This window comes from Pipra filicauda, unplaced genomic scaffold (assembly GCF_003945595.2).
Source record: "Pipra filicauda isolate LSUMZ 115617 unplaced genomic scaffold, ASM394559v2 scaffold41_size5083284_pilon, whole genome shotgun sequence".
In the NCBI taxonomy this organism is placed as follows: Eukaryota; Metazoa; Chordata; class Aves; order Passeriformes; family Pipridae; genus Pipra; species Pipra filicauda.
Genome location: NW_024104554.1, coordinates 1807446 through 1822842, shown reverse-complemented (window position 1 = coordinate 1822842; position 15397 = coordinate 1807446). Strand labels below are relative to the sequence as shown.

At 35.5% G+C, this 15397-nt stretch overlaps 1 protein-coding gene across 1 annotated transcript in view; it reads left to right on the top strand.

Annotated features, from left to right (window-relative positions):
- MYOM2 (myomesin 2) overlaps positions 1–15397 on the top strand; it is a 72115-nt gene that overhangs the window by 32114 nt on the left and 24604 nt on the right. The window contains exons 16-23 of the mRNA XM_027744767.2: positions 2445–2619; positions 3977–4098; positions 6235–6422; positions 8886–9012; positions 13195–13373; positions 13543–13657; positions 14245–14401; positions 14503–14609. Of these exons, the coding sequence (XP_027600568.1) occupies positions 2445–2619; positions 3977–4098; positions 6235–6422; positions 8886–9012; positions 13195–13373; positions 13543–13657; positions 14245–14401; positions 14503–14609 (1170 nt within the window). The remainder of the gene's footprint in view (positions 1–2444; positions 2620–3976; positions 4099–6234; positions 6423–8885; positions 9013–13194; positions 13374–13542; positions 13658–14244; positions 14402–14502; positions 14610–15397) is intronic.

Here is a 15397-nt window from a genome sequence, read left to right as displayed (position 1 = left end):
AGCTTTTGCTTTTATACATTCTTGATTTGATGTCTCATTAATGCATATAACATTCAATATTTCCCAAGGTAGCAAAAAACCCACTGCATTTATTTCACTTAGTACATAAAAAAGGATATCCCTTAGGGGTTAATGCAAATCATTCTGAATAAATTACAGCTTTAAATAAAGCATAAAGCAGAAGATTCTGTTTTAAAGAGAATCTGCAGGAGTATTTTCAGAGATGAACTTTAGCGTTTGAGCTAAAATATGTCAGAAACACATTGCTCCTTTTAGTTGCCTTCATGTAGTGTCATTTGATATTCTTGAGAGTAGCTGAGACAACTTCATGGGGTGGCAATAATTACATAGCAATTATGGGTAGCTTATGAGCAGGACTTAGGGAATGGATTGGGTATCTTAGGCCACCCAAAATGATGTTTAAAATTATGCAACTGAATTGAGTGGTAAAAGACTTCAGTCTGAGATTAAAATCTAAATTAAGGTGCTTCCATGTAGGTATCTACAGGTCCACTAGGTGCCTCTGCTCTCGCTGTGGCAATTGGAACCTGGAAAATAAGTTGGTTGATGTGGCCATAAGTTGCCCCATGGTACCCAGCTGTGGAGTGTCTGCATCAGGGTGAGATGAATTGTTTTCAGGACTCTACCAAGCACTGAGCAGAGGCTCAGTTTGACTGCTAAGAAGACATCAAGTACCTTTGCAAATGGTTTCAGTTTACCATTTCAGAGGACTGTAGGTATTATCTCCTGAGTCGTATAAAACAGCTCAATGAAGAAGTGTCAGATGGTCTAAAATGGCTCTAAGTGATTTTGTTTAGGTAACTGAATTAAGCCCTAGGTCTTGGACTATAATGGCAGCTTAAGAACATGTGCTTTTAGACACTAACACTTAAAGGCCTAAATGGAGGGATGTTTATCTAAAACTGAATCCGTTTGATCTTACAGATTTATTGCATAAAGTACGTTAGTCTGTAAGTATTAATTTTTATTTTAATATTGAAGGACTAAGTGGAAAAAATTGCTGCCTTTCATTTCATGCTGCTTCTAGTTCTCTGCAATATATCAGTCTGAGAAAACTAAAATGCTTTAAATAGGCAAGTAGTGGATGACTTTCTTAACCTGTCATGCTAGGCTGAGACATTGCCTTAGTTTCTTACATTATGAAAGCTCAGATAGATATTTCGTAGTGTACAGACTGTGTGTTGGTTCTTACCAAGATCTTTTTTTCTATTTAGATCTCAATATATCTGATTCTATTTATGCATGTTCAGGTGTTTAGATAATATAAACCAACAATGAACTTTCATTGCTTGTAAAGTGAAATGCGTACTCTGCTACCTTGGGAGAACTGTAGTCAACAGATCAAAGGAAGCTTTATCGACTTCTGCTTGGTGCTGCTGAGGTTGGTCCTGGAGTATTGGTTCCAGTTTTGGCTTCCTTATTCTAGAGGGATGGTTATGGAGGAGCTGGAGAAGTCCTCTAAATAGCAACCAAGATGGCCAGGGGCTTAGAGATCGAGACCTCTGAAGAGAGGTGGAGGTAACTGGGCTTGTTTAGTTTGGTGACTTACAAAGATAATGGTGCCAAACTGTTCTCAGCAATGCCAGATGACAAAAGAAACAGGCAACAGCCAAAAATTGTTACACTGGACATACTCTTTCAATGAAAGAAGTGCAAGAGTGAAGTGATGGAAGAGGTTGTGCAGGGAAGCTGTGAAATCTCAGTTGTCAGAGGTTTTCAAGACTTAGGCAAATCCATGACTGACAATCCAGTTTAGCGTTGGTGGTAATCCCACTGTCTGTGATAGGATGAACTAGATGATCCCTTCTAACCAATGTTCCTATGCTTCTGGAAATTCATTTAGCTATGTTTAGCTAAAGCCTTTGCATTCAAATATATGCTAAAGTTGTCCTAAAAAGCCCATATTTTCTAAATTGGTAATGTCATTAGTTGACTGTAAGGGAGCATTTCTTAACACTCATGATATACCTTTATAGTTTATGTGCATGTCTTACTAATGCAGTAGTGCTACAGGGACATGAGTTGTTCATCAACCTCTGATTTGAGAGAGTACATTTGAGGGAGGAATTCTGAGAGTTATCATTTTCATATCTGAATGCCTTCATCCACACCAATATTTGGAAATATGTTCTCCTATAATTGACTTCTCAGAAAATCTATATAAAATCAGATTGGTAAGGAGCCTCATAGCTTAGAGTATTCTGAGTAAACAAATAGAAAAATAAATATATTTTTACACACATATATATAAGTATGCAGACCTAGAGTGAAATAAATACACTAAAATATAATGATATTAACCTGGTAGAAGTCATAGCTCTAGTGATTAAATATGATCAAAGTATACAGTGTTTCATCTAACTCAAATTACTTTTGTCTTTATGTGTTTCCTAATAGTGTACGTTTTTTCTCTTTTTTCCTAGTTGTTTCATCTGCACCTGGTCAGGTGGTGGCCACAAGGAATACAAAGACATCAGTTGTAGTTCAATGGGATAAACCAAAACATGAAGAAGATTTATATGGCTACTACATTGACTATTCTGTGGTGGGATCAAATCACTGGGAACCTAGTAACCACAAACCTATTAAATATAACAGGTATTAACAATATATCTGTATTTTTGGGAGATTTGAAAAATATAGGATAGTTTTAAGTCAATTTACATGCTAAGCCATGGTGTTATAATGGAAGGAGAATATTGAATGACTGTGAAGAAAAACAGTCTGCAGACTCTTAGAGCTAAGTTTTCCAAACTGCAGGGCAGATGGCAGACTTTGTCCCACCTCCCTTTTTTTTTCTTTAAAAAGAAGCATCCTTTTTTTTCCTCCCATGACTTTGTGTTATAAAAGCATGTTCTAGAGACATGATTCTGAGTGTCTTGGATATGAGTAAGCATAAAATAAATACCTTTCTTAAAGTATAAATTATGTTGTGGGGTAAACACACCTGATTCACATAAATATGAGAAGGAGAGAAAAGTCAAAAGTTTTATCATAGTCCATGGACAAAAGGGCAAAAGGTCAGGTCATTTCTGCTATAAATATGGTGGGAAAAATGCTTTGGCTGCTCACACCACTGTGCAGGAAATCCATGTGTCCCATTCCAGAAATGTCAGAGCTCCCTGATCTGCTACATCTGTGGATAAAGGATGGCAGCCCCTGTCCCTAGTTCCCTTGTCATGACACTAGCCCTGTCTGTATTTCTAATGATTTCTGACTCCCTCCCGAAAATATCACACTTCATTATGGGATTCTTTAATTAATTTCCTCTGTGACAATCATGCTTACTTTTATTGGAATCACTCGCCAAATGCAAAGTTTAGACGTGTAGATTGTATTTTCTATAACAAGCATATCATGTTGTTTAGTGTATTTTTTTTCAGTTATTAATTGGTTTTGAGTGACTTTGTATTCTGCTGAATCCTTTTTTCAAGTAGTCAAGGAATTTGATCAAAGAAAAAGTAGAGACTAATTCTTGGTCAAAGGGATTGGGACAGAATAAAAACAACAAAAAGCATTTATTTGTTCATACATGAGCATACTCTACAATAGGATAGTTCTGACTTTTCTATCCAGTACAATAATTACCTAGAACCTCAGATCAAAACTAAAACCTATTTTGGATAATGACTACAAAAGTACAGTAAAAAATACAGTCCCTTCCCAGAATAGATTAGAATTTAGCAAGTCAAAGTTCAGGAGGAATATATTATATTTTATCTGACTTTACCTGCTAGATCAGCATTAGCAATCTAATGAGTGACTTTCCTTCTAGAGTCCCATTCTATTTTATTGTACAACAACATGTCATTGTATTACAGTTTCCCTCATGGAAATATTTTCCTTTGTGAAGCACTCATGACGTTGAGCTTTTTAAGTGTTACAACAATTTCATCTTACAGCACAGAATGGTTCCTGTAAAATAATAATATGCAATGCTGTTTTTTTAACCCAGGTTTGTTGTTCATGGTTTGGAGACTGGAGAGCAGTACATCTTCCGTGTGAAGGCTGCAAATGCTGTAGGATTGAGTGAAAACTCACAGGAGTCAGAGGCTGTAACAGTACAGGCAGCCCTTAGTAAGTGTGATTCTGTGCAACTCAGCTTCTTGTTTCTTGAATCAATCACATATTTTCAGCAATCATGTCCTTTGGTCTGATTTGCTGTAACAGTATATCATGCAGCCATCCAGCACATCTGCTTAATGATGTTTGTGTTCTGGCATGTGGCTATTCTATAGAAAACACTGTATAAAATTCTTTTATAAAAAAAGCTATTCATAATGCCTGTTAGAAATATTGGGCAAGATGCACTGTAATAAAAAGGTTACCTTCTACTCATAGGCTGTATCAAAGAAACTTAAATTTTGATTAAATTAGACAAATAGTTTCTGAGTGACTTGGAGTAGTGCAAAACATTGCTCCATTTAGAAGAGTCTTGGCAAATTTTATTACTGTGTGGATGAACCAAATAGAAAATTCTCTTTGTCTGCTCCAGTTTGGAGCACAATGTATTTAGAGATAAAATTTCTGCATAAGATCAACTGTGCAGCCTTCAATGAGAATGATACTTGTTGAGTGAAAGGCTGGATAATTAGTTAGAGAAAAAAGCACACACATCTGGGCTACTATAGTCCAATTTTTATTTCTGTACAGTTTCAATTTCATACTGAAAAATTTTAAATAGAACATCTTTTCCCCGACTGAGTGGCCTCTGCCTCTTAGAGAAGACCAATAGACATACTTGTCAGAAACAAACCTTTAGAAGATTTATAATTCAGAATGGTTAATAAATTTGGATAAATGGCTGATAAATTTAGATGTTGCTGACAAAGTTACTCTATTTGATTGTTTTAGGACGAAGTGTGTCTCATATGGGTAGGTGGTGCATGAACACTTGTACACCTATCACCACTATGTTGTAAATGCACTTGCACCTATTTCTTTGTCACTGTTTGTTTTGAAGATGAGGGTTGCATGGGGTATGTCACCAAACACAGAGCACATGGATCTTACACACCCTTACAGGATGTGGATGGCTTTTGTCCATTTTGGTAGCCTTAACAGGAATTTAGCTGGACTATTTATAGGTGACTTACATGGCTAGAATCTTTCTGTAGTATTATTTTAAGGGCATTTCTAGGAGTTTGCTCTGTTCATTCTTATTTACGAAGAAATGGCAATAAATGTAAAGGCCACATTTCATGGCCTTTGAGAAGGCCTGTCAGAAAAAAAATTAGCAAAAGGCCAGTTCTGCTGATTACTCTCTGTTTTTATGCTGATCACTAGTATAGCTACAAGATCAGGAACTGTAATAAGGGCCTTTGCTAATGTATTCTTTTCTGAATGAGGTAGGTTACATTCTCTCAAGTTATACTGGCAATTCAACTGAAAATATATGAGCTTTAGGGCCGGGTGCTTAGCCTGCACAGACTGCAGCACACCAATGTCAAGAAAGGAGTATCTTTGGGCAAACTTTCAAGCATGGATGACAAATCCAAAACTGCTTGCTAGAAGGGGTGCTTGCTAGTAGTAGGGGAATAAAAGGCCCAGAAAAAGACTTTTCTTCATCTCTAGGAAGATGACTTTATGACACTTCTGCTTGTGATACAAATGGGAGTAAATCCATGCAGGTAAACTCATGAAGGAAATTGCTTTTCTCTCTCAACGTAAGTTAAGTTACTGAAAGTCTAAATATTTGCTATTCCTTATAGGACAAGTCTGAAGAAAGCATATAATATCAGGATAGGAGAGGAAAATCATGAGGGCCGTAGTCAGTCCTATGACTTAATTTCTTTCAAGTTCATACCCCTTTTTTTTTTTTAATTGGATGATTTTTACTGTATTCCAGAAGTACTTGAGTGGCTTATTTGTTTCTTAGCAGGAAAAGACCTTCTGATCCTTTTCCATCTACTAGCATAATATTTGGTCTGGAGAGACTTGTTGTCATTATGATTTCAATACCAAAGTTCACCTATTCCTTCTTGCTATCTCCTGAGAGGGCAGAACATTAGTCAGATGTTTCAAAACATCTTTCACATTTATATCTGGTGATAAAATGAATGCTGATTAGCAACTTTACAGCTGCTTTGCTACCAGCATGCAGCTGACAGCAGTATGCTGCAGAAAACAGAATCAACACCAAAAATGCTAAACAACTTCTACACTGCAGTGTTTTAGACTCTGTCCTAACTCAGGTTGCTTATTTCCTTATAGCTTGTCCATCATATCCTCATGGTATCACACTTCTGAACTGTGATGGTCATTCAATGACCCTTGGTTGGAAAGCACCAACATACAGTGGAGGTTCACCAATCCTTGGTTATTATATGGATAAACGGGAAGCTAACCATCAAAACTGGCATGAAGTCAATTCTTCCCTTATTACTCAGACAATTTATACGGTTGGTATTTTTTAGTCCTTATGTTTTTGGAGTTGATTTATACTGTTTCTTTGTTTTTTTTTTACATAGAAGTTCTTTAAATATTACAACAAAACTAGGCACCATATGGAGTGCAACTGGAGTAGAGAATCAATGCTATGAAATTCTGAGACAAATAAGGCCATTCAAATGAGAAAATTTTTGAGGGAAAAGCACGAAGCACATTCTTCACAAGGGAAGAGATGAGCTATAAAATGCTTCACAGACTATTTTCATTAATGATCACTATATGTAGCACCACTGTAATGACATACAGAGAAAGGATGGAAGCGTTTATCAGGACCAATGACTGTGCTGTCTGTAGAACTAGAGATGTAAATGAAACGGAGTTGGGTTGAGAAAAAATATAACTGTCCCTGTTCTTACTCTCAAAATCTGCCTTCAGCTGAAAAAAGATATATATTAATGAACCTAACTTTATATCTCCTCTTCTCCTTTACAGAGTACCAGTTTTGAAATAAATTACTTCTTGTTGCACTTACAATGTATTAAATGTTTCTTAAAAAAGGAAGATTTGAATGTGAACTTCCTTGAGAAAAAGTTAGGGAGATAGGATGTAGCAAGCAATTGATCAATCTGATGCTTGTTAAATTAAATTAAACAACGAGATTTTATTCACAAATACTTAAAATTTTATTTCTGCAAGTCAGCAACCTTCCTATAAACCTCAGGGCAGAAGTAAATCTTACTGTTGTTTGACACTAAAGTAGAAAATAATGTTGCAGATGAGCTGAGGAAGGAGGTTTTATGCACAGAAGGCAGTTGGCAATACTCAGGTGTATGTGTGCTTGTGCCTGGTTTTATAACTGCCATCTCTGACGTAGCAGATGGAGCAGGAGCGTTGAGAAATGAAAAATGGAGCATAGGATAGGCATCAAAGGCCAATACTAAGCAATGCTTTCAAGTTATTTTTAGTTTTAATGCATTTGTAAACAAATGAGTAATGTAAAGTAGGGGCCACCATTCAGAGTTTAATTGGATATTTAAGTGTCAGTCCTGACAGTAACTGTATTTGTGCCTGAAGGTGCCTCTTCGTATATTAGTTTGAATGACTGGAATCTGAAATACTGATGGAGAAATAAAACCAAGACAGCTTTTAGTAGCACAAAATATTTTATGACATACTGCAAGCAGAGAATGCCCCAAGATATACAGTGCAGCACCGGGAAATCACTAAAGGTTTAACCTTCTCTGATTAAATAATTCCATGGGAACCCCACAAATATTCTTTCCCTTAATAACCTGGTATTTCAAAATAATTTTTACAGGCTGAGCTGTTATTCTGTCTTGTGGGTCACATATATAACACTCTGGCTTCAGGAAATTACATCTAAATTATTTTAGTGCCTGACCTTTCTATTTTACCTTCTTAGCTTTGGTCTTGTATTTGATGCTACTGCATCATATGTTTGTTACCATCCCATCACATGTTTTTTACTATTAAAAAAAATTACACCAAAATCCTTTTTTAGCTCACATTTTCACAGAGAATCTAGCTATAGTTTATTTATTAATGAAAACCTAAAACTCTTTGCTATCTCCAGTAGAAGTTCTGCCCTCAGCTGCCTGCTTCTCTTGAGACATATGATTAAATATAAGTGGGAAAATTATGCAGAGGAACGAGGTGTAGAAGACTTGGATTTTTGTATTTAGGTGGTCTGGAAGAAATAAGGCTGCTACCACGAGGTGCTCAGGGTATCAAGACATTCATGCCTTTTAGTCCTCTACTTTGATCTCAAACCCTGAGATGCTGATGTGGGGATGGGCTCATTAGATAAGTCAGGATTAATTTACCAGGGATGTTTGCAGAGGAGTGACATGGATTCTGTTCATCCTATTTCCAGTACTTACTTTCTCACTTTGTAATGGTAGGTAACATTAGGAACAAGATGCATACAAGCCAGAAAGAAATTACTGAGGGGCTCTTTCCCAGAGTTATATCAGCACGGTATGGAAATAACTGGATTGTTTTTACTTTAAATTTCCTGTTGGTTTCCTTTCTTCCTTGGTCAGTCCACTGCAACCTCTTTAAACCAAAACACTATTTTGACTCTTAAGTGAATGGTCTATGAATAGCCATTCATACGCAATGCAAGAAGGTATTTCACCTTAGAACACTCACCCATAAGTATCTGCTAGTGGTCATTCATTGATTGGGCTCCCTGGACCTTTGCTCTAACCTTTGACAGCCTTTTATGTCGATATATGAATGCTGTTATTCCTAGGATAATGTCACCAAAACATGAACGTATAATGTAGAACTCTGCAGTGTGTTTGGTTTAAGAGTAAAATCTTCAAATTAGATCCTCCAGCACAGCAGTGAGGCCTAATAATTAATTAATCAATGCTTATTTTCAAGTATTTATTAAATGAATATAAGCCATGACTTTTGATATATTGAATTGTTTTCTCAAAATAAAAAAGGTAGAGGATTTGACAGAAGATGCCTTCTATGAATTCAAAGTTGCTGCTGCAAATCTGGTTGGAATAGGTCAACATTCAGATCCCAGTGAGCATTTTAAGTGCAAAGCCTGGACTATGCCAGAACCTGGTAAGTCTATTAGTTCTTCATGAATCTCAATGCAATAGAAACTCCTTAAAACACAGCTAGTGTAATGTTTCAGTCAAACTCTGCTGGATGTCTTTTGCTTAATTTCTTCCATATTACCTCTTGAGACTGCCCCTGCTTTTGAGATCTTCTGCTAAAAGCTACCTCTACATCCCCACTGATGACAGCGAACCTCCTGGGAAATAGCTGACCTTTACTCACCTTGCTGACTGTCCCTTTCTTTCACTGCCCACATCAGCTCAGAGCAGAAAGTCTTGAGCATTTAATCTGTGTTTGTATTTCTATCAGCTCTTCGAGCCCTACAAGCTCCACTTCACACTCACCACCTGTACAATATATAGGCATCTCTGCACCATAAATGCAGTTCAGAATATTCCTGGAGTTTCAGACTCCAAAACTATGTTAGTTTTTAGTCATAAATAACACATAAAAGGGGTCTGTTTCTTGACATAGGGACAAGTAGCATAGCTAATGTCTCCCAGTCTCAACTAGTGTGCCCACATAAGTTTGTTTGCCCTAGACTGTACCTAGGTGTTACCTGAGAGATTATTATTAGCCAGGTGTTAGAACAAATGGCTAACAAACATACAGTAGGCATGACTATGTGCTAGTGCTCAAAATCTGTGTTTGAGTTGTCTGTAGTTTAGCAGTGTGGATAGAGCTGAAGACTGTCAGTTGCAATGCTGAGTATTGTAAATTTGGGAGTCCCGCGAAAATGAAGTTCAACTGTAATCTACCTCATGTAAGGATATAAATTGTGCCTACATGTTAGACATCTAAGGAATTAGTCCACCTCAGCAATGCTTAAATAAGCTATGAAAGGGTTTTTGAAGGCCTGTTCTGCTTATTTTATAACACTGTAACACCCTCACTCATGCTGAGCAACACATTTGCTGAATGTTAGTCTAGACCTGATGTCTGGACTAATTTGCTTTAAAAAAGTGTGTTACAAGTACAGTCCATAATGAAAACACAGGCACCTACCACTTTAAAACATTTCTACCTTTTTTTCCCCCAAATGCTGAAAAATACTTCTGTATTGTTATATCAAATTCTATTTATGACATTGAGCTTTTGTGTGCAATTAAAGATCCATTCTAATACTTGTTTTTGTCATCAGGAGCTATTTGACACCTAAAAGCATCTGTTCTGTGCCTAAATGTTCACACGGTTATTTTCTCAGTAAATTAAAAACCCATACATCCTGTAAATCTGGATTTGTAAGACTATCAAAATGATCAGTGAGGTGGCATAAGCTGGCGGGGAAGTTTCAGTTTTCTTTTCTTTGCTATATGTAAAATGTAATTCTTACCTGGAATGAGAAAAAAAATCAGTAAGGTCATGGAATTGTTTATGAGGACAAACTCTCAAATGTTGTCTAAATCAGCTGCTTGCCCACTTGCAGGTCAGCTATACCTATCTCATTGACAGAGGCTTGTCTAATCCACCCTTAAAAGATTTCTCATGAAAAGGTCCAGATTCTTTGGACAAGATCTGTTCCTAATATTACTATGCTTACAGTTTACGTGTTTCTCTAATATTCCTGAATCTTTCTTTCTGCAGCCTTCTCCATAGAGTATGTATTCCTTTTGCTAAAGAAACAATTTTTTTGCTCTTCTTCTAACTTTTTCTAGTTGGTTCATTTATTTCTTGAATGGCAGCACAAAAACTGGAGACACTATTTCAAATGAAGATTTTTTAATGCTGAGCATGGAAATTCCACCTCCTACAATTCATTTGTCTGCTTACATATCCTCTTCCATTTGCCCTTTAAATAAAATTTATGTTGGTTTGCTAAATTGCAAGTTTAATTCTTTTTAATGCCCAGGTTCTTTTTTTTGCAAAACTGTTTGTCAGAGAGTTACTCTCTACATTTTATAGCTATATTCTTCTGAGTTCATAAATCTTACTGTATGGATTTAACAATATGACAAAGCTGTCAACAGCAAAATGTTTAATCTCCTGACCTTAACTGACTTTCTGTTAATTACATTTTCATATCATCTTGTAATATTTAGTATATATGCATCATCAGTTGAACAATTGTATTTCTTAAAGAAAGGATCTGTGATTTATGCTCTCTACAGTGTTTTCAAAACATTAGTGAAATTTCCTAGTGTGTAAGCAAGTGAAGATTATCCTTCATTTTAAATGATAGAGAAAGAAACCAAATAAAAGGCACTTTCAGGAAATGAGGAGAGTGAAATTTCCATTTTCATAATGAACAATCTGACCTTTTTAATCTTTGGCTGATTACATTGTTCTCATTATTAAATGAGATGAACGGACACCATTGGATTCCTCCTGCTTAAAAAAAACCACCAAAAGCAAACAGCATTGCTCTCACCCCCTCCCCTCAAAAATAAATCTCCAAACCTTTTATAATATTTCACAAGCTTTTTAAAATACATTTTAAAACAATGTCTTAGAAGTAATGAAAAGAAATAATTGAGATTTAAGACTGCGAGAAAGAGCCTGAATCTCTTCCCTGACTTACAAAAGATACTGAAGACTAATGTAATGTGACCGCAATATACTCCCAGTGTCAACGAAATAGTCTTTCACCTTTTGATATGGAAGGGAGATTTCCTTTGAAAGGCCAAAGCCCTTTGCAGGATTTCCAGCATAAGTAACGGATTCCTTGCCCAGAGTTCATAATTATTTCATCCTTCTGCAGAACTCGTCTTAGGTATCTCTGTGAGTTTCTGTGAGTTAGCAATGATAATTAATGGATTATTTTATATTACTTTAAATAAAATGAAATATATGGGGTCTCAGAATCCTCAGAATAGAGCATACATCATTACAGTTTTCCTTCTACTGTCTAGATTTCTAGCAGGTGTATTTGACAGAGGAAATTTTAATTATCTGTGTATATACAGACATTTAGACTGGGATTCTTAAAGACCCCCGAGGGAAGGCTTTAGGTTCCTTGAAAATTGCAGTCTTCCTATGAGAAATATGGTATTTACCCTTATAAGGACTGCAACAGTTATTTAATGTTTCTTTTCTGAAATGTGTTTATCTGCTTTGGAGAAACACTTTCCTAATATTTTCTTTTTTTTCCTTTATATTTGCTGAATATCATCCTTTACAAAATTTATGTGCATTCATCACTGGTTAACATCATGTAGGCTGGAATGGCAGTTAGATTTATTTTTAAGGTTTTTTCACTCTTTTCTAATTTTTTTTAATTTATTTTAAATAGTGAGATGTGCTGTAGGGAAAAGTAATACCTTGAAAACAGAGAAAATCCCTAAGTCTCAAGCCCTTTCAACTTTCCTTGCTCTAAATCCAAAGCTAAGAAGCAAGTTATGTTACTTGGCCGAATATGAGTATTCCATCATGGGTGTTTTGAACATGGTAGGAAACTGTCGTGATTATGCCTTTACTCTTGATATTTTTTACTGATATAAATAAATTTTGGGAGTATAGTAAAAAACAATTACTATAAGTTAAACTGAATGGCATTAGTACAGTTACGTGAAGGAGAGAGAAAGTATAGTAGGGAGAACATAATCTGGTAGCTGTAAGTGTATAAACTCTCATTTGTAGAGCATCATGATGTTTTTGGTGTAAATTTTTCTCCTAACAGATATAATCTTGAGAAGTTCCTCCTGGCTATAGCTATCCAGCTCATAATAAAAAAAATCTTCTGTCATGGAATGAGAAGCCTAAAGTCCTGAGACTTTAGAATGAGGATCTAAAGTCCCCTGGTGCCACTGGGTTTTGGATTACTCTGAAAGATCAAAGCTCATGTATAGCAACAAAAAAAAAAATAAAATCCCAATGTTAAATTATGAACCTGAATCAGACTCAGTGAAGTATCTTTGATGTAGGGATGGTGAATTAAATAATAGACAAGAAACATCTCTTACTTGTTGGAAAATCTTAATCTGCGTGGATCTTCCGCATGATTAACTTTCCCTTAAAATAGGATTACTGAGATCTAGCTAAGCATACTAATGTCAGTCACTATATAAAGCAGATATTGCTGTATACAGACGTGAGAGAAAAATGACCTAAATACCACGTTTATTGGAGAGGATGAGATTTTTGAAAGCAAAGACATTCAAAATTAAAGAGGTACACTTTGGCCTTTACAGGAACAGTTTGAAAAACTTCATTATATTAAGTGAAGTTCCAATATTTGAAATATCTTAGGTCCTGCCTATGATCTTATGATATGTGAAGTTAGAAATACATCACTGGTTCTTCTGTGGAAAGCTCCTGTTTATGAAGGCAAAAGCCCTATAACTGGATATTTAGTGGACTATAAGGAAGTAGATGCAGAAGACTGGATCACTGCTAATGAAAAACCTACTTCAAAGCGCTATCTTAAGGTAACATTTTCATTACTTACTATTAATTCAAAACTGAGTTCTAAAAACTTCTGATTGAGTGCAGAAAAGATATATATTTGAACTTTAGCTTCTGCTAACATCTTCATATAAGTAAACAAAATAGTTTGGATTGTTTTTTAAATTGTCTTTGCCCTTTTTCTTGTTCAAGGTCACTGATTTACATGAGGGTCATACCTACGTTTTCAAAGTTCGTGCAGTGAATGATGCTGGGATAGGCAAGTCATCTGAGATATCTGAACCAGTGCTTGTTGAGGCACGGCCAGGTAAAATGAACTGTTTAATCTCCTCTGCTTCTAAAATGCTAAAATATTTAGAATTGAATTTAATCAATCTGATCTGATGTTCTATCACAGATAAGTATTTCAGGAGTTAAGCTCTTAGCCTTAAAACTTGAAGAAAAAATCATGTAGATACAAAGACAGTGATGAGAATTTTTACTTACTACAGAGATTATTTGATAATCAGTTATTTTAGTTTTTGTTCTAACAAAGGTGCTGCTTGCTGTGACTGAAAAAAGTATGAACAAAACATTTATTAAAGCTTCAAGAGTAGTAATAGATTTGGTTTATTTAAATTTTTCATATCTTCTCATATTCAGTTACATCTTATTGATATGTTTATCAATAGGCATTTATTAGTTTTAGCATTCTTTATTTTGTGTGTAGAGTAAGAAACTTGGTAGTATATGTTACTGAGTCAGAATGTGATATAAACCTGCTTTAAAACCTGTTAATAAAATCAGTATCTGTTAGAGAAGATGGACAAAATTTGCATGGACTTTAGTAATTTATGAATTGCATCTTGAAAGAAAAGTGCAGCCTTAGGCTTTGAGTTGATTCCTATTTTGCAGGAACAAAAGAAATCTATTCAGGTGTGGATGACGAAGGTAATATTTACCTGGCTTTTGAGTGTAAAGAAGCTACAGATGCATCTCATTTTGCATGGGGTAAATCTTATGAAGAGATTTATGATTCTGATAAGTTTAAGATTGAAACAGAAGGAAATCAGTAAGTCATACCAACGTATCAGATTATTAGAAATTTGTCATGTTAAAAAGCTCAATAACATGTGAAATTCAACTAATTATGTTCTTTTTTGGTGATTTTAGTTCTAAGCTGTACTTCAAAAATCCTGATAAATCAGACTTGGGAACTTACTCTATCTCAGTTAGTGACACAGATGGGATTTCATCTAGCTTTGTTATGGATGAGAAAGGTAAGGTCCTTAAAATCTGAAGTCTTACTTCATTGTATCACCTCAAGTGCACTAAAAAATGCCCAAGAAAAAGAAAAAGAAACCTACAGCTCTCACATTCTTTCTTACGCATTAAGGAAAAACAAAAAAGACTGCAAAACAGGCTTCATGAGATTACTTATTTTTCTGATTATCATAATGATGAAAACTGGGATAACTTCAGGCAATATATATTTTTTTTAATATAAAGAATATGCCAAACCAAAATTGTTTTCTTTATGCTGGGATTATAATGATTTTTGTAAATGTCTGTTACACTTTCAGTTGGGCTTGGGGCTCTACATGCAGTTTCATACAACCGAGATGCAGGAAACTAGTGAGAAAAAAAATGGTACTTTAACAAGATCTGAATACATTGGGTCAAATTATAATTTGTCCTACATTTATATTAGTTTTACTTTATTTCACTGTAGCTATTTTGTTTCATTGGAGTTGCAATGAATTTGCTTGAGTCTGACTTTGTTGTGTCACTGAGAGGTGCTGACATAAAAAGCAAAGAGGAGAGTTTGCTATTTTACGCAGCATAAAAATTACTGTGGTGCTTTCCCAGTCCTCAGGCTGTAATTGCTATACCCAATTCCTTAAGCGTGAAAATTCCTCTGCTTACCATCTTTCTAAGTCATTTAAGGAGAGGAGATGAGTCTAAGTGTGAGTCTTACAGCAGGCAGGACTTTTATTACCGTGAGAAACTTGTCAAACCACCCTTTCCAAATAGGTGTTGAGAATAAATCCATGTGCAGGCAAAAAAA